Below are 19,563 nucleotides of genomic sequence, written 5' to 3'. Positions count from 1 at the left end.
TTACTGTCTCCAACAGTAATACTGTCTCCAACAGTATTATTACTGTCAGAGACAGTAATTTTATTGTACTAATTAATTTTATCGTCATGGCCTGCAATTTTGTTGTCTTCGATCGTCATATTACTGTCTCATGCAATAATATTACTATTGGGACAGTAATATTAGTATTATTATTGTCCGGGAAAGTAATATTCATAATATAAGTGTTCGGGACAGTAATATTACTGTTATTACTGTTTGGGACAGTAATATTAGTAATATTACTGTTTTGGCATTAAATATTACTATTATAGACAATAATTTTGTTGTTAACATAATAATTTAGCAAGAATAAATGGTTTCAAAAAATGGTCAACGCCGGAATCTAGCCGGAAAAAAAATTCAGGAATTTTTTTTTTCTAAAAAAATATGAAAATGGGGGTTAATGTGATACATTTGTTCAAATTCGGGGTCAATGTGCAATATTGATGAAGTTAGAGTATAATGAATGAAATTGATGAAAATTATACTATGATGAGGATATTTTAGACAAAAGATATAGGAATGAGTTTATTTGTAAGACTGTTTTTTGTTTGAATTTATGTGCATTTAAGTTTATTGTGATGGTCTATTTGCCATTTGCCTTAGGAATCGATTTAAATTTACAATGAACGCCAAACTTCTTTTATGTGTATTAGGAGAAAACATGAGAGATGTGAAGAAAAAAAACAGAAAGTTAACTTCTCGTATTTAAAACTAGAATTAAATTTTGATTGCATTTCTGTAAAATTTTAAAAGATACTTTAAATTATTAACACTTTACAAATAAGTAAGGGAAATTCAACTTTCTCCTCTTATGTATTGGCTCGATATCATTTTACCTCATTTTACTATCAATTCCATCGATTTTTGCCCGCCTTACTTGAAAAATTATCTCAATGTGACCCTCGCCGTTAGTTTTCATATATTTGACCTTAGCACCGTTTGATCTAAATCTAAAAATAAATAAATAAATAAATACATAAATAAATAAATAAATAAATAAATAAATAAATAAATAAATAAAAATCCACTCCTCCTAGTTTAAATAATTATTAAAAAAATAAAAAATAAAAAATAAATTGTGGCTGGCGTCGTGAACTATGTTTTCTCGTTGTCTTGAATTTTTTCTTATTTTATTTTGTTTTGTTGTTTTTTTTAATAATTATTTAAACTGAGAGTGGTGGCGTTTTTGTAATTTCAGAGCTTAGATCAGGCGAATCCATGCAATCAAAAGTAGAATAGGTAAAGTGATACCGCGCCAAAATACAAGGGAGGGAAAGTGAAATTTACCCGATAAATATGCACTACAATTTTTCTTCTTTTGAGTCCTTTTTATGTTGGGACCCCTAAATGGTCGCCCGTGCGGCTTGATTTCAGGACCGGCCCTACTGGTATAGTAGAAGAGCACATCAAGTAATCCGAATTCGTAGTAGAAGAGCACCACATCATGCAATCCAAATTCGACTTCAACTATTATATGATAGTGATTTCAGCTATTATACGAGAGTGAAAATTTATGTAGTACAAATCTCTATTTGTACCGGTGCACATAAGAGTTCATTTGTTAAAAACAAATGGAGATACATCACCACCACTAGCATTTCCATATATCTTCAACACTTTAGGCGGATCTCGGAATCCAGCGAACCAAAAAACACAAAAAATGCAGGTGAGACTCTTTTCTTCGTTTGCAACGAGTAATTTTGGTTAAAAAAAATACAACAAAGTGGAAAATTTTCAGCAGGCTCAGTTCACTTGGTGAAGTTAATACTAAATTACTCGTGATATTCCGTTTCATCAAGTATAAAAATGACGAGAACCCACTTCTCGGATAACTTGTTTGAAATGAAGTTATTTCTCTACAACATAATATAAACAACTCATTTTTTTCCCGAGAACTATTTGTATCAATTGATTAGTTCGATCTCTATAGAGAAATCCTTCTATCTATGAAAACACTTGAATGGCTTATATTCGTACAGAAATCCGCCGACGACTTGTCTCAAAGAAATGACGTACAATTCATGTCGCATGTTCTTCTGAACTGAAAATAGGTGGATACTCGATATCGGTGATCATAGCTATCTTTTCAGCTTGGAAATCATCGGCCTCTGTTTTCACCTTCGGTTCCTCTTTAGGAAGAGCATTGCAGTGAATAGTATGCGACACTGGTCTTTCTTCATTGAATAATCTACACACAAAGGAAAAAAAAACACACTTAATCTAAATAGTCTAGAAGATCCACTAAATTTAACAAACTGGAGAATATTCTACATAATCTAGAAGATTCCACTAAATTTGACACCGCACGAATGCACGTATAATAAGATTCATAGTTGAGGGGTGGTTGTAATTACCTAAACATGAGGGGTTTTTTCATAATTAAACCTTACCTCGGGGGGTAGCCGTAATTTACCCAATTACTAATGAAGACAACATGTAAAGATTCTGAATATATGATTCTACTCAGCAAGCTTGGTGATTCAAAGGGTCAACAGTAACTTATTGTCGGTACAATCCATAAAGCATCCCGTATACAGAAAAATTATCTGACTAGTTGAATCAATCGAGGGGGAGAAAAAATTATGTAAAGTTTCTCTCTGACGGGATCAGGAACATTAGCTCCCATAAGGTAGCCTCAGATTCTCCATAACTCGAATGAAATTTTGAGACCATTGCCGTACAAAACAAACACACACATAAATATAGAGAGAGACGAGGAGAAAGAGAAAGTGGGTCTTACGGATGTTTACAAAGAGTTGGGCACTGAAACGTGAGTGCATACTTGCATGTTGACAACTCTGTGATCGAACTTATCATAGCTCTGGGTTCAGAACAGACAAATCTGACCTGAAATAACAACCTAAGACGGATATAGTCATCCACGGTAATGGATAGGAGTTTGTCAAATTCAAATTCAATCACTGACCTCAGTTTCTCGGGGCTCGTTAGTTAAATCACAGAGGGTCCCATTCGTAAAGATATGAGCATGATACCTATATAGTGTAACAGTAAAGTTCATATGATGATAGCTTCAGAATATAAAGTTCTGTCTTAAATACTGAAACTCGTACCTTTGAGATGCGTCTTTTGAGCGAGGATCCTTCAATGTGGATATATCGGAATGTTTTTGATTGTAAGCCTCTGTAGCTTCCGCATCATAAACTCCCAAGATAAATTCTTGAACCACCTATAAAGTATTAAAGGTTGGACTTCATTAACACTGATACAGAGCCTTATTAAGAATGATAGGAATATGTGATATTCAAGACTCGCAATATTATAGGAATAGTCAGTCAGTTAATCCCAAAACTTAATAATTTAACATAAGCTACAAACGGGATTCACTACCTAAAGAATGTCAACGAAAGCTGTGAGCATAATTTAGAGACGAGAAAAAAAAAAAGCTACCTTCTCACCCTCCGAATGAATTTGGCGCAATCGATTTTGATAACAGAACTCATATGACCACCATCCCTCTTGCTAAGTATATCAAAAAATATAAACCCGTCAAATATACTAAAAGAGGTCGCACGGGATAAAAAGAATAATCGAAACTAATTAAATTTCAAGAACAACAAATAATTGTTAGCAACTTGTAATAACAAAGAAACTTTATATCATCCCTTTGTAGCTTTTAACATCATTTTTTTTTTAATTTTTGGTGGTAAAAGTTTACCCTTATAAAGCACAAATCGTTCAGCACTTCTAGTAGCTCATCAGGCGTCTTCAGTTTCATACGTGTCTCAGACTCAACAATCATGCTGCTTGTATTCTGTTGAGCGACGAGCTTTCCGCTCTTGGATTTTTCCACTTTAGGCAAATAACAGAGGAACTTTTCTCCATTTTTGTTGGGCATAGTAATAGACTCTTGGTCGTCATCCTGGAAAAGTAGAAATTAGCCACGTGAAATCACACGTGGATACATTAATAATTAAACTACCAATTATCTACTTAGTCCCAGATGCTATTCAGCCTTTACTTCGTTTTTCTTTAACATGCTTTCTGACCGACTACGGTATACATAATTTGCTTATTCCTATCACTAGAAAATAAATTTAAGATGATGAACAGTTTAGCCTAGTGAAATAGAAACCAGAAGGATTGAAGGATTAATGCAATATTGCTTTACATGAAAATAAGCTGACGTTATCATCAGCCCACATGACAAGTTCACACAAAATAGTCTGCATTTCAGATGCAATAGCATAAAAGGATAGTAGCACATATTAATTCCAGAAGGACAAGTATGTAAAGTCCATTATAAAGCATTTGGTAAACATTAACAACAGACAAATTTCAAATCTTTGACGACAGGCAACGTTCATAATTCCGTTTTGAAATATACTAAGACACTAGTTTTTCACTATTTATTAGAGCAAGCAGTTGGGCAAAACACATAAAGCTGAAATTAATTGTTGTTTGAATTTTGATAATATGTCAAGAGGCCATCTAGAAAGCTAACGCTATTTCCTCAAAATATCACGGATCAGCAGGGTACATCTAGATTGCTAAAATTAGTTCATAAAGATATCATGGATCCACCGATAAACTCGGAATATAGAGTTGTTTATATTTTTCTAAAATTCAGTTTTCCAAGAAATTAATTGACTGTCCTTCAAGAGGAATAAATCTATCATTTAATAGGCATACGGCTTTACTCTGACAGTTTGGAGGAATCAAAGAAGATGTTACATCTAAATTCTAGACAAGATAGTATCATCGAACAAAGAATGTCAGGAGTACTCCGTAATAGTATGAGATACATGAGCTATCAGTAACGATTAATGATTCTTAATATTTAAAAGGAATATTAGGACTCCAATTTGCATGGGAAGTATGAGCATGAGATATTAGTAAGATTTAGTGCACTCCTAATAGTTCGTAGGAAGATTAGGACTTTGATCTGCATTAGTGGGTGTAATTGTAATTTCACCTACTCCAATGAAGCTTGAAAATATTTAAAACTCATAAAGAAAAAACTTCTATGATGTGATGTAAGCCTTATAATATGTAAAGTTTGAAATATGAATCAACTTTGCACACATTTTGTTAAGACCAAATTTGAAGCACAGTCACATCTATGCGATATCTACAAATATAATGGAGCTCGTAACCAGAATTGAGTATCAAAAGCCACTCAAAGAAAAAGAGTGTGAATAAATTTCCAAGCATCCTACTTGGCTTGCTAGGCAAGGTATGATTGCGATAAAATCATGTTGAAATTGTTCGACAATAACACGGACTATTCGTACATGAGCTAATTAAAATTGTCAAATAATGACAATGTCACTTACTGGATGAAAAGGTGAATCTTCTGAATGGAATTCAATTTTGAATTTTGGTTCCCTAGAGCTTCGACCAAAGGTACCACCTGAAACCAAAATATGTGAAAGAACAAGGAGCTGTCAATCGTAAACAGGCGGGAAAAAAATAAATAAAGGACACCTCTTAACATTACTAACCACCCCCACTTTTTCCCGTTGGTGTCTCCTGATTGATTAAACTAGTTTTTAGAAATTTCGTGGGAAATGGTAAGCATTAAAAATTGTTGTATAGAGTGGAGAAAACACAAAGAGAATGAAAAGGAAAACGAGAACAAGAGCTAAGAGAGAGCTTGAGTAGCACCACACATACTTAAATTCAAGAAAACCACATCACTCATGTAGACTAGGACTCAAAATATAAACATTGAAAGAAACTTCATTTGCCACATTTGTATTCGCAAATTACTTCAGTAAAACACCAATTCAGAATCGAGCTCACAATATCAACTCAAGCACTCAGTTAGTCGAACAAATAAACATCCAGATTCAGTATTTAGTCCCATGGTTTTCGGGTTTCGGCGTTTTCGGGTTTCGGGTTCGGCTTCGGTTTGATCATTAGTTGTGTCTCCTACCAAAAACATTTCATCAAAAAGCCATTTACGAATTCTACAACACAAATAAAGAGGTCTCTCGAGTTTTAATACGTGGATTCCTTAGCTCTACCAGTTCTGCACCAGATCATCCCCGTAAAAACCGAAATTCACTCCACAAAAAAATAAAATAGAGTAAAAAAACATTTAATCCAAATTCCAGCTAATAAACAACATCCAATTGGAAAACACATTATTTTCCCTTAATCCCATCACTTCGTCTGAACTTTTAGCGATTTCCAGATTTTAAATTATCTGGAGACGACAAAAAAACTAGCACGCGAACGGTGAAAAAAATTAATGTTTCTTACAACCAGGAGAATGGAAATTCAGCACTTGGAAATTCTAGAGCAATAAAAAAAATGCCATTACCGAGCTGTAATTTCGATTTAACAATTACCTGTATGAGCTGGAATAATCTGATCGGAGAATACGACTTTGCAGAAGAGAACGGCCGTGAGTATGGCCGCCCACCACCATACAAGTCTCATGTTCTTCTGGGTACTTCCTTTGTGAAGTCGAAATTCTTTAAACCCTAATTTTAATTTTTTTCCCCCAAATGAAGATGGTGATCAGAGATGTACCGTTGTTAGTGTGCTTACCGTGATATGATCTCCACGGTATTGAGCCAATAGAAATAAGCCATGTAAGCGAGTTGACTGCAAAGTCATGGTCATACTTTCTTCATAATAATTACAGTTTTGGTCCCTATACTACACAGCAAAAATAATTTTGGTCCCTATCTTTTGCCACAATTTTAACTATAATATACCGTGATAATTTAGGGATGGCAATGAGGCGGGTTTTGCAATACTTATTCTCCCTTCACCATAAAATCCCCACGAGTACCCTTGGGTACCCGCCCCGAAAAATCCTCACCTGTTTGTTTTTTTTTTTTTTTTTTTTTTTTTTTAATATTTCGACTAATATCCTATCGTATCATGATATGGCAATAATATACGATATCTTGCGATATTTACCGATATTTATGCACAAACGATACAGAGTATGAATTGCATCGTTTTGATTGGGACCGTACCGTCTCACGATATATATCGCGATATCTTACGAGTTTAACTACTATGATTTAAAGTAGTGGCAATGGGGCAGGTTTTGCAATCTCCATCCCAGCCCCGCAAAAGAAATCCCCATCCCCGTTAAAATGCCCGAACTTTACAAAAATATACCCATAAAATCCCCACAGGTATCGGGGCGGGTAAAAATCCGCATTTTTTTAATAAATAAATATGCAATCTACTTATAATTTAAAGGTTCATTTCAACAAACAAACTAATATTTAATTATATAACCGAAACCTAAAAATCCCTATTTGTAGCTAATATTTAATAGGGATTATTTGACAAACACCCCTCGTTAGACTCCTCCCATTACAATGAGTCCAATTTTTTTTCCATTTTTAAGATAAATCCAAAACCCTTTTAATTAAGGGGCTTTAAGATATGCATCCCTAGTGGGAAAAGTTATTAGATGATACACCCAAGTCTATAAAAACATTAGACAAACATCCTTTTGTGAAATAGTGACCATAGTACCCTTACGGAGACAATAACGCCGTTTATTTTTAATTTTGGAAAAAAAAAAACTAAATCCCACCAATCCCCCCACTAGTAATATGTGAGATTATATTTTCCAAAATCCCAATTAACCGTAACAAAACCAACCCACTATCCCCCAATTCGCCCCATCTTCTACAAATTAGGGTTTTTTCCCTTTTCTGCTGCCCTGCAAATCGTCGACGAGCAACATCAGTGCTTCCAAAAAAGTAGGCGCAAGTATAATCTACCGATGTCTACGTCAAGAAACCGATCAAGTAAGTTTTAATGTTTGTTGATTTTGTTGTAATTTTGTTATTTCTGGGTTTTTACCATATTGAACGAATAGCGGAGATGCGTACGAAGCGGAAACAAGACATAACTGCCCTAGACCCTGGCACGATTCAAATCATGAATATTTTGTTTCTGTGATGTTTAATAATTATGTGGGTTTCTATGTATTCAACCAAAAAAATCATGGAGTCTATTGATTCAAATTTTGTTGGGAAATATTTTTTTCGGACAAAAGGTTCCAATTCGTTGTAGGGTAATCGCAATATGTATTCTAATATGTTTCATGACTCCTGGGTGTCGTCATATAGTACATGTAGGTCCAGATTTGTGTGATATCAGATAGTTGGTGTACAAAAGTCTGCGTATGTCTATGGTTATCTGCAGAATTACAATTCATTACTATGAAAAATAAAAGTTGTAGAACTGTCATTGAAGTTTTGAGAAAAAATGCTTCCCTTCCGTTGGACGTTTTTTCTATGTAACAGTAACATTATTCGTAATTTTGCTGCTAATGATTCGTATTTTGACTTCTATTGCTATTTGAATCTGTGTTTCTATGGCTTTCTACGAGTGCATACATTGTATTGTCTCATAGTTTCTATGGCATTCTGTCAGTTGCATATGTTGTATAATGGTCTACCACATGACTTCAATGGATATGTTGGTACAACTATGTTGGAGACATATAAAACAGTTGCAATTATATGATATATAATTCCATGTTTAATTGATAATACTGCTAAAGATTTTGTATTTTTGACTCGTTGCATAGTACATGTAACTTTGTGGTATACTATGTGAATCTATGATATTCTATGGTTTTCTGGCAATTGCTAAATTTTCCATCCCTTAATACACATATATTGCCACTATAATTACATTGCATATGTATTTGTTTCTTCTCCAATTCCTGTGAACTTGATAACAATTAAATCGTGGTTTCTTATATTCGCAGGAGAAACCATGAATGTTGCGCGCAAAACGAGGAACAAAGGCGGTTACATACTTTCTTCGAAGGAGTGCACTTAAACATGTTCTTCTCGAGTTTTACAAAAGAGTTCATGAAATTTTGGATGTTCAAGTACTGCGACGACGTAGACAACATGAAACGATACGATTGGTCTTGCACAAATATATCCGATGCTTAGAACATGCAAAAGTAACCGGATGCATACCTTTAATCATGGTAAAATCCATGACGAAAATGTAGTCAGTCATAGTATTTGAAATAATTTATGGTCCCGAATTCGTATTATACAGAGATGTTATCTGAAATGTTGTGACACTTGAGACAACATGCAGCGGAAATATAAAGATTAAAAGACAGTACTCAGAATTAAAAATGTTCACAAGTAAAGACTTGTGAACTTGCCCTTTACAGGACGAAAAAATATATTAAAATCAGTATTCCAAGAATACAAACAGAAGAGTGCGAAAACTTCTTCCTTATGAATGAATCTTTTTCAAGATCATTCTTACAATCAAATCTAGATACTAAAAGAAAAATATTAAAAATTCTAGATTTCAAAGAATGTACTCGTGAGGAGTACGTAAAGAACTTATGAATGAATCACTATCTTGATCATTCTTACAACCAAGTCTAGAAACATATATACTATACAATCTAGACTACAAAGAATGTACTTATGAGAAGTACGTAAAGAATGTACTCATAAGGAGTACGTAAAGATTGTACTCATGAGGAGTACAAACGACCGATTCTAAAACCACTCTAAAACTCTCGTGAATATTCTTCAGCCCTCGGTTTTTATTTCGTAGAATCGATTAATTTCCTTGAGTCTTGAAGTCGGTATTTATAGACATTCCAAGCTTCCACTACTCAGCCCATGATCTGCAAGAAAACCAACCACAAGAGCACTCAAGAAAATGGGTTAGTGGGTTAGTTTAAGGAGTTAGAATAATATTCACAATTAAACCCACTTAAGCACTACTTAACCCACTAACTACTATACTTAATCCACTAAGCACTACTTATTTAATAATTAAAATTTAGTTAGAAAAATAGGAAAGTTAAAAACAAATCCACGTGTTTCAAACTCCCCCTTTTTAACTTTCTGATCAAAACTAAATTTTAGCTTAACTCCCCCTTAGTCATTGCTTGAACTCCCCCTGAATATGACAACCAATATAGCAAATAACAAAAATAGCGCAATCCAAAGTCTCCTCAGTATCAGCTGCTGTTCCTCCATCACTAGTACTGGATCCACTACTTTCCTCTGCTCCTTCAGCTTCACCCTGCTTCAACTTCATGATCAGCTTATTCTCTGCCTCTGACATCCAAAGGATGAGAAGTCCCTGCTTCAATCTTCATGACTAGCTTTTTCTCCCCCTTTTTGATCAGAAAGATCTCTCTGAAGTATTTCCACCATGCACTGATGATAGGTGATCTGAACTAGGGAGTGAGTAAGCTGTTTTAACAAAATAAATCTCGAGAAACAGAAATAAGGATGTCAGGAGTGTTGTCAACATGAGGAGCAACACCTTCAGTACCAAGATTATTTTGACCTGATTCAGTTGAGAGAAAAATTATCTCCATTCCAGGGAAGATCTTAAAATTTTGAGAAAACAGAATGGAGTAGATGAGAGAGGGATTTAAAACAATTGCCAAAAAGAGTTTTACAAACTTCAGTAAAATCACCATAATTATCCTCATCAATCACAGTAGGAGTTTGTAAATGAGAGTTGATAATTTTGTGAAAAAGAGAAAAATGATTCGCACAAAAACTTTTCCAAAGTTTGGAGAATTTTTCTTTAAAAAAAATTTGTAAATTGGCATAAACATTCCTTCACAACAGAAGGATCACAAGGACAGACAACCTCAACTAGACTAAGGATTTTTCTTTGGTCAAGAAATGCAGTGATCCTATGTCTATCAAACTCATCCTTGGAAATTTTCTTTTCCTCATTGAATTGACAATTCATGATTTGAGGACTCAAATTTGAATCAGATTCAAAATAAAAAATAGGACTGAAGGCATTGTTTACCGCAAACGGAGTTGACAAATCCTTCCTATCCAAGTCTAGATCTTCTTCCTCAGAGGATTCCTCTTCTTCTGAGTCTTCAAGTTCATCTGGGATGGATGCTGGCTCAGGTGATGCAACAGGTGGGACAACATCTTCTTCCATCAACTGTCATCACTTTTCTCTTTCTCTTCAACCTGGGAAGGTGGTGCATCCACTTGAACAGCTGCCTCTGCCAGAGTTTCCAGAGGATCTTCATTTGGAGCTGAGGGTGTAGGAAGTGAGGTTTCTTCTGTGGTGGCAAAGTCCTCGGCATCAGCAGTGGTGATATCTACTTGCTCAGCAAAGGACATCTCAGAAAAGTCTGGCATTTCCTCATCTTGATAACGATCAGCATCCTCAGCAACATTTTGAGAAGCATTGTCTGAGACAGTAGGTGCAGCAGCATTTTCAGGAACATGTGCAACAACATCTTCGGAAACAGGATGTTGAGAGGGAATTGCTGCCATGTTGGACTGAAATGTCTCCCCCTGAGTTGATGCTGGTGGAGGTGAGTCTTTGGAAGATGACTCAGTGGAGCTTGAGGAGAGAGCTTGGGCTTGGTTCTGCAAAAGTAGGATCTCCTTCTTCGTCATCAGTTTCTTCCTCAACCAAATGAAAGCCTCTTGGTGGGTTTGGCCTAACTGTAGTGCGACCGACTCTGCCGCTTCTTCTTCCACCTCTGCCGCCTCTGCTGGGAGAATGTCCTCCGATCCCCTCCGGCATTGTGATCCAGTAGCATTCAGATCTGGGAAGGGATTCATGCACTTAGACCGGCAAGTAGGAAAACTTCCTAGAGTGGAAGAGGGACCCAGGTTCTGAAAAACGTCTGGGTCAATCGGATTCAGCTCGTCGCCGGGCCCAATGAAGCTGGTCGGCATGGCTTCAAGGTTGACAGGATGAACGATGATGGCTAGATTAGGATCTGCTGGTTCAGGTGCTGCAGCATCCTTGTGCACATCATCAACGGTTGGAAGAAGATTTCTAGGAGGAGATGCCATGATACAGTAGATAAAAAATTGCTTCTTGTGCTTTTGATTTTTGAGTGTGAATTTTCGAAAAAAAAGAAGCACGAAACTTATAAGCCCTAATTTTTCTTGAAAAAAAAAACATTGAAGTGGAGAAGGTGAAGAAGTGGTGTGCGTTTTTCTTGGAGAAAGTGTGATTAAGGAGAATAAAAGGTCTATGTGGCAGTTTAAAACAAAATGTGACACATGGCATAATAAGGAGTGGACTTAGTGGAAAATGAAAGACTAACCCATGTACCCACGACCCATATAAATAGGGATAATTCAATAAAAATAAAAATAAAATCGTAGCACTCATGAAATATTCACAAAAAATAGAAAAACACATTTATTAATGATTAATAGTGAGAAAAATTTGCTGACAGGCATAGATACTATTATATATGTATATATATATTTATTATTATTTATTTATATATTATTTATTTATTTATTTTTTGTTTTTTTTTTTTTTTTTTTTTTTTTTTATAATATATATATAAACTCTTATTTTCAAGTCAAACAATTCACATGGAACATGATCAAGTGTTCAGTTTGAAAATTCCTCAGTTACTAAGATATGACTATCAAAATAGAGGAGTTTGACTTGTGTGAGTGTAACTATTGTCTAAATGTTTACATGAAGCATGATCACGTTTCAAGGTGAAAGACTTCCAGTTACTGATTTAGAAAATAATACATCACAGTGAAGTCATTATTTAATGAAGCTAATGCTTCAGTAAATTATGTTGCAGCTTAAGATATTTGATGAGGTGCTGCAACACTTTCAGGACATGTTTATAGAGTACACATCCCGAGAGATTTTCTGAGTTTAGAAAACCTCTCATAATCTAATGCCTTTGTAAAGATGTCAGTCAGCTGATCTTCTGTATGAATGTACTTTAAGCACACTATATTTTTCTCAACTATATCACGAATAAAATGATGTTTAATACCTATGTGTTTAGTTCGTGAGTGTTGAACAGGATTTTTTGAAATGTCAATAGCACTTGAATTATCACAATATATGGTCAGGGTATCACTGGTTAACCCATAATCTCCCAACATTTGTTTCATCCAAATTAGTTGACCACAACATCCTCCAGCAGCTACATATTCTGATTCAGCTGTTGAAAGAGATACACAATTTTGCTTTCTACTAAACCAGGAAACCAGATTATTCCCCAAAAAGAAACATGCACCTGAGGTGCTTTTTCTGTCACTAATATCCCCAGCCCAATCAGAATCACTAAATCCTACCAAATTTGAATTAGTGTCTTTGAAAAACTGAATCCCTAAGTCTACTGTACCTGCAACATACCTAATAATCCTCTTCACAGCTTTAAGATGAGTGACTTTGGAATTAGCTTGATACCTGGCACACACACAAACACTAAACTTAATGTCAGGCCTGCTTGCTGTTAGATACAGAAGGCTTCCAATCATGCTTCTGTAAAGAGTGCTGTCGACATCTTCTGCAACATCATCCTTAGACAGTTTTTGGCTGGAACCCATTGGAGTTTTCATGTGCTTGGCTGATTCCAACTCAAACCTTTTAACCAGATTGAGAGCATACTTCTTCTGATTAACAAACATTCCTTCACTTGTCTGTTTGATTTGGAGTCCTAAGAAGTAATTCAACTCCCCTACCATACTCATTTCAAAAGTGTGAGACATTGAATCTACAAAAGACTGTAAAAGGTTAGCACAAGTAGAGCCAAAAACAATGTCATCAACATATATCTGAACAATAATGATATGATTATTAGTTCTTCTAACAAATAGGGTTCTGTCTGCCTCCCCTCTATTGAACTGTATTTCAAGTAAGAAGTCAGTGAGTCTTTGATACCATGCTCTAGGAGCTTGTTTAAGACCATACAGTGCCTTCTTAAGCTTGAAAACATGATTAGGCTTGGCAGAATCTTCAAAACCCTTTGGCTGTTCAACATATGCTTCCTCATTTAAAACCCCATTCAGAAATGCACTTTTGATATCCATCTGATACAGTTTGATTTTAAGAAAGCAGGCTATAGCAAGAAGTAATCTAATTGATTCAATTCTAGCTACTGGAGCAAAAGTCTCATCAAAGTCTATACCCTCAATTTGAGTGTATCCTTGTGCTACTAACCTAGCCTTATTTCTAACAACTGTACCTTTTTCATCAGTTTTGTTTTTGAAGATCCACTTAGTCCCTATCACATTTACATGGCTTGGTCTGGGAACTAAGTACCACACATCATTTCTGATGAATTGATTCAACTCTTCATGCATTGCATTTACCCAGAATTCATCCTTCAGAGCTTCTGCAATATTCCTGGGTTCCACTGAAGACACAAAACAAGTGGTTCCAGTTAGTGCACATTCAGAAGATAAATTAGCAAATCTTACCATATCTCTGTAGTTCACTCTCTCTTTTCTTCTGGTTCTTATTCCACCAAAGATATCACCCACAACTTGAGTCAAAGGGTGATTTTTCTGGATTCTACTTGATGGTTCCTTTCTGCAGACATCATGAGTTGGTTGCAATTCAGCTTCTGTGCTCTCTGTATGAAGTATTGAGTCAGATGTGGTAACACTTGGCTCAACACCCTCTTCTCTTGATACTGGACTGTTTATATCTGGAGCATCTGTGGCAGTAGTGTCTCCTCCGGTTGTTTCTCCTTCAGCAATCAGGTCATCAACTTCATCTTCAGCTGTTTTACTGCGGAGATCAGCAAAATCATCAAATACCACATTTACAGATTCAATAATGGTTCGAGTTCTTAAGTTATATACTCTATACGCATGATTGTTATTAGAGTATCCCACAAATAAACTCAAATCACTTTTTGAATCAAATTTAGATAGATGATCTCTATTATTTAGGACATAGCAAACACATCCAAACACATGCATGTATTCTAGACCAGATTTTTCTCTTAAAAAATACACCAAAGTATATCTTGAAAACTCATCAACACACACAAATACATATTTTTTACCACCTAGGCTTTCTACCTCTATAGGACCCATAAGATCCATATGTACAAGTTCAAAACAAATGGTGGTACCAACGGGTTGTAACACTTTGTGTGGTACTCTAGTTTGCTTTCCCTTCTGGCACATTCCGCATATAGGAATGTCCTTGATCTTGAGATCAGGAATTCCTCTTATGGCATTGTACTTGTTGAGCAGCTTCAGATTTTTGAAGTTTGTGTGATCTTGTTTCTGGTGCCACAGCTCTAGTTCACTTACTCTTGAGCTCTTGCTTGAGATGGTGTCACCTGTTTGATAACAATTATCCATTGATATGGAACCTGTCAGTACACAATGATTTTGATTATCAAACACACAACAACAGTATTTATCAAATTGATCCCGTAGATCATCATCACATAATTGACTAATACTGATGAGGTTTGACCCCAATCCTTCAACATGTAAGACATTTGAAAGTTTTGGAAGTCCTTCAATACTGAGTGTTCCACGTCCAACCACTTTGCCTTTAGCTCCTCCTCCATAGGTTACACGTCCTCCATTGAGTGTATGGTAGTTTGATAGAAATTCTTTAGTTCCAGTCATGTGCCTAGAGAATCCACTATCAAAGTACCATGAACCTGAAATGTTAGCATTTAAAGAAGTGTATACTGCTTTGTACATAAGTTTACCTTTGGGAGTCCATATTCTACACTCCTTTTTGGTAAATTCTACCTTTTTCTTGGAGGTGTTCCCTGGAGTGCTGTGGCTCATTTTGTACAACATTTTGTCACTACTGAGTTTTTCACAAAATGGACGAATATGTCCTGGTGAGAAACAATAATGACAAATGCATCCCCTTATTCTGGACTCTGAAGTGGTGACTGTGAAATTCCTGGATTCCTTGCCATCTGAACTCTTCTCTTTGACAACGACAACTTCTTTCTTCTTCACTGGCTTGTGTTTCTTCACTTGTTTCTTGAACCCTAGACCTTCATTTTTGTTGTACTTTTCCAGTGACACAATCTCTTTGAGTTTAGTTGTGTCGGTATTCATCCTCTTGATTGCTAGAGTCGCTTCTTTGAGTTCATCTTTCACCTTTGCCAGTTCAAGATCCTTCTTGGTGATACCAACCTCCAAATGAGTGATTGTTTCTTTGAGAGAAGGATTTTCCTTGTTGACTGCATCTAGAGCATGAGTCTTCTTCTCCAAGTCACTGAACAATTTCTTGTACATTTCTTCCTCATCACTAACTGCTTCATTACTGGATTCTGCTGCATTCAAAGAAATAGAGTTTAAACATGTATAATGATCAGTATTTAACTCAGAAATTTCAGTTACTGAAAGTGTTTCAGAAAGTGTTGCAGCATCCAGGGAAACTCTTTGTGATTCTGTTTCAGAAGCATTTCCAGTGATATATCTGACAGAGAGAGCTTGTTTAGTGGATTGCTGTTCCTCTGTCTGTTCAGGTTGCTCTTCCTCCTCATCACTGACAGCACAAATCAAACTCATTCCTCTTCTTCTTAAGGTATTTGCACACTCATTTGCATAATGTCCAAATCCTGAACAGGCCCTGCATTTAATATGATCCAAGTTAGGTGGTTCAGAATTTGAACGAATAAAAGAAGAATTTTTTAAATTGTTTTGAGAAGGTGTTTGAGGAAATGTTCTCTGTGGAATAGATCTGTTCCGGGGCTGAGTTTGTCGATTTTGTGGAGACCCTTCTGAGAATAACTGCCTGGGCTTGATTCCACTTCGTCTGAACGCCCTATTGAATTTCTGAATCTGAAATGCCACATTATTGAGGCATTCTTCTGCATCATCATCATATTCCGGAGCAACATCTTCCTTCTCTAATTCTGCCTGGAGTGCATTTGAGATAGCCTTTCCTTTCTCCTTTCTTTGATCTTCGAGGTTCATCTCTCTGGACTTGAGACTTCCTATTAATTCGTCCAGTCGTAGTGATGATGTGTCTTTGGCCTCCTCAATAGCAGTAACCGTCATGCTGAATCTTTCTGGGAGAGTTCTCAAAACCTTATTCACCAGTGTCTCATTGCTTAAAGGACCACCTAAGGATTGAAATTCATTGGCTAAATCAATCAATTTCTCATTGTACTGAGAAATTGTTTCAGTTTCTTCCATTCTCAGTCTTTCAAATTTGGAAGAGAGTAATCTGAGCTTGGTTCTTCTGACACTATCTGATCCTTCACAATGTAGCTGTAGAACCTCCCATGCATCCTTTGCAGAAGTGCAAACTGAGATCAATTTAAACATTGTTAAATCTACTGAATTGAAGATTGCATTCAACGCCTTGGAGTTTTGATTGGCATTTGATAGATCATCTGCTGTCCACCGTAGTTCTGGTGTTGGAAATACATCCCCATCTGCATCTGTGATTGTTGGTGCCTTCCATCCAGTGAGAATGGATCTCCAGGCTCTCTCATCAATGGCTTTGATGTATGCCCTCATCTTGACTTTCCAGTAGGTGTAGTTTGTGCCGTCGAGTACAGGAGGTCGCATAGAAGCAGTCATCTGAGTATCCATCACGAATTCGTTTCTGAAAAAAGAAAAATAGGAACAAACACTTAGTATACGTCAAGTGTTGGATCTTGATGCCAATTGAAATAATTTATGGTCCCGAATTCGTATTATACAGAGATGTTATCTGAAATGTTGTGACACTTGAGACAACATGCAGCGGAAATATAAAGATTAAAAGACAGTACTCAGAATTAAAAATGTTCACAAGTAAAGACTTGTGAACTTGCCCTTTACAGGACGAAAAAATATATTAAAATCAGTATTCCAAGAATACAAACAGAAGAGTGCGAAAACTTCTTCCTTATGAATGAATCTTTTTCAAGATCATTCTTACAATCAAATCTAGATACTAAAAGAAAAATATTAAAAATTCTAGATTTCAAAGAATGTACTCGTGAGGAGTACGTAAAGAACTTATGAATGAATCACTATCTTGATCATTCTTACAACCAAGTCTAGAAACATATATACTATACAATCTAGACTACAAAGAATGTACTTATGAGAAGTACGTAAAGAATGTACTCATAAGGAGTACGTAAAGATTGTACTCATGAGGAGTACAAACGACCGATTCTAAAACCACTCTAAAACTCTCGTGAATATTCTTCAGCCCTCGGTTTTTATTTCGTAGAATCGATTAATTTCCTTGAGTCTTGAAGTCGGTATTTATAGACATTCCAAGCTTCCACTACTCAGCCCATGATCTGCAAGAAAACCAACCACAAGAGCACTCAAGAAAATGGGTTAGTGGGTTAGTTTAAGGAGTTAGAATAATATTCACAATTAAACCCACTTAAGCACTACTTAACCCACTAACTACTATACTTAACCCACTAAGCACTACTTATTTAATAATTAAAATTTAGTTAGAAAAATAGGAAAGTTCAAAACAAATCCACGTGTTTCAGTATTCAATAGTGTACTATAGACCATCATAGTCATTTACAGTATAACGTAAACAATCACAGTAAAATATGGTATGTTTTCTCTCTCACAAATCCACTTGCACGTCATGCCAAAAAAACTACTAAATGATGTTTCATCTATGAGTAACAATTGTTTATTCTTGTTTTATTTATAGTAATCGATACGCAACCGTACCACATTGCTCAACCCCATCGAACCAAAGCTTTTTTCCATTTTAGAAAAAAGAATGCACCATACCTAGCTAACTTCTAGACAACAAAATAAGTCAATAGAGATTACAAATGCTGACATAATCGAGCATGAGCTCGTACTACAAGAAAATAAGCACTTTTTTTTAACAAGTGTAATTTTGACAACAATGATGTGTGTAAAGACTGGGATAAGGAGTGATTGTTGTGATAATTTTCTTGGTTTATTTAATTTTTCAATTTTCAATCAAATGTTTATTTTTATACTCAACAAACAATTTACCAATTCACATTAATTCTCGTTATTCTGGCCATATTTGTTAGTGTAATATAACCAAAAAAAAACTTTTATCTATGATTTTCCACTCTTACTATAGCAAACACAGATACGATCGATAATACATAAAAGAAACATTAAAACAAGCACAACTTGAATGTAGTCATACCAACGTGAAACGTGTAATACTAAAACAAACTTGAATGTAGTCATACAAACTTGAATATACACCAGACAAAAATATTGTCATACAAACGTGTAATACCCCAAAACATGCAGTTCACTATAACAACCATTACAGCGGAATAAACCAATCAAATGAATACAAACATGCACATACAACTCATAAAAGCCTTAAAAATGCATAAACAAAAGCAAAAACCCATAGGTAATCCAATAACAATCACATCGGCTACACTTCATCATCCTGGACACACTCCCCCCGTAAGCAATCCTCTTCTTTTTCATACTACCATGTTTAGACTGGTACTCATGAGGACCATTGACAGCTAAAAGAAGGTCGACATCGGGTCTCCATAAAGGGTATATTGCTTCAGCATAACTTTGTTCGTACGAGGAAACACGAAAGTGGTCATCCATTCCTATGCTCTATTCATGTACAATCATTATCATCCTGAAACACAACCACTTGTATACAACAACTTGTATGCAACGTCGCCTACAAATAGTCACTCATAATCCTAACAAATAATACATACTGAACAATTATTATCGTATCTTATAAACAATTAGTACAGACAAAATGTGTCTAAATGATACTACAAATTTGTCGTTTACTTATGAATCAAGATGACTATATAATACTATGATTTGTTCATGTACAATTATTAGTCCAAAC

General features: G+C 35.6%; 1 protein-coding gene across 1 annotated transcript; it reads right to left on the bottom strand.

Annotated features, from left to right (window-relative positions):
• Nucleotides 1–1,776: 1,776 nt before the first annotated feature.
• OS9 (ER lectin-like protein) lies at nucleotides 1,777–6,678 on the bottom strand. The gene is made up of 8 exons (XM_012980904.2): nucleotides 6,339–6,678; nucleotides 5,319–5,395; nucleotides 3,701–3,904; nucleotides 3,433–3,504; nucleotides 3,096–3,211; nucleotides 2,951–3,017; nucleotides 2,765–2,871; nucleotides 1,777–2,212 (listed from the first exon to the last, which is right to left on the bottom strand). Exons 1-8 carry the CDS (start codon nucleotides 6,427–6,429, stop codon nucleotides 2,044–2,046), a joined length of 903 nt encoding a protein of 300 aa, XP_012836358.2. The 5' UTR covers nucleotides 6,430–6,678; the 3' UTR covers nucleotides 1,777–2,043.
• Nucleotides 6,679–19,563: the final 12,885 nt, after the last annotated feature.

Source organism: Erythranthe guttata, chromosome 10 (genome assembly GCF_056151865.1).
Source record: "Erythranthe guttata isolate IM_541 chromosome 10, IM_541, whole genome shotgun sequence".
Classification (NCBI taxonomy): domain Eukaryota; kingdom Viridiplantae; phylum Streptophyta; class Magnoliopsida; order Lamiales; family Phrymaceae; genus Erythranthe; species Erythranthe guttata.
This window is presented reverse-complemented; position numbering and strand designations above follow the sequence as displayed.

Coding starts and splice junctions, on each gene's coding strand:
- OS9 (XM_012980904.2), bottom strand. CDS start 6,429: ATGAGACTTGTATGGTGGTGGGCGGCCATACTCACGGCCGTTCTCTTC. Junction 5,396..6,338: donor GATTATTCCAGCTCATACAG/GTAATTGTTAAA, acceptor TTTTGGTTTCAG/GTGGTACCTTTGGTCGAAGC. Junction 3,905..5,318: donor AAGATTCACCTTTTCATCCA/GTAAGTGACATT, acceptor CTACTTTTCCAG/GATGACGACCAAGAGTCTAT.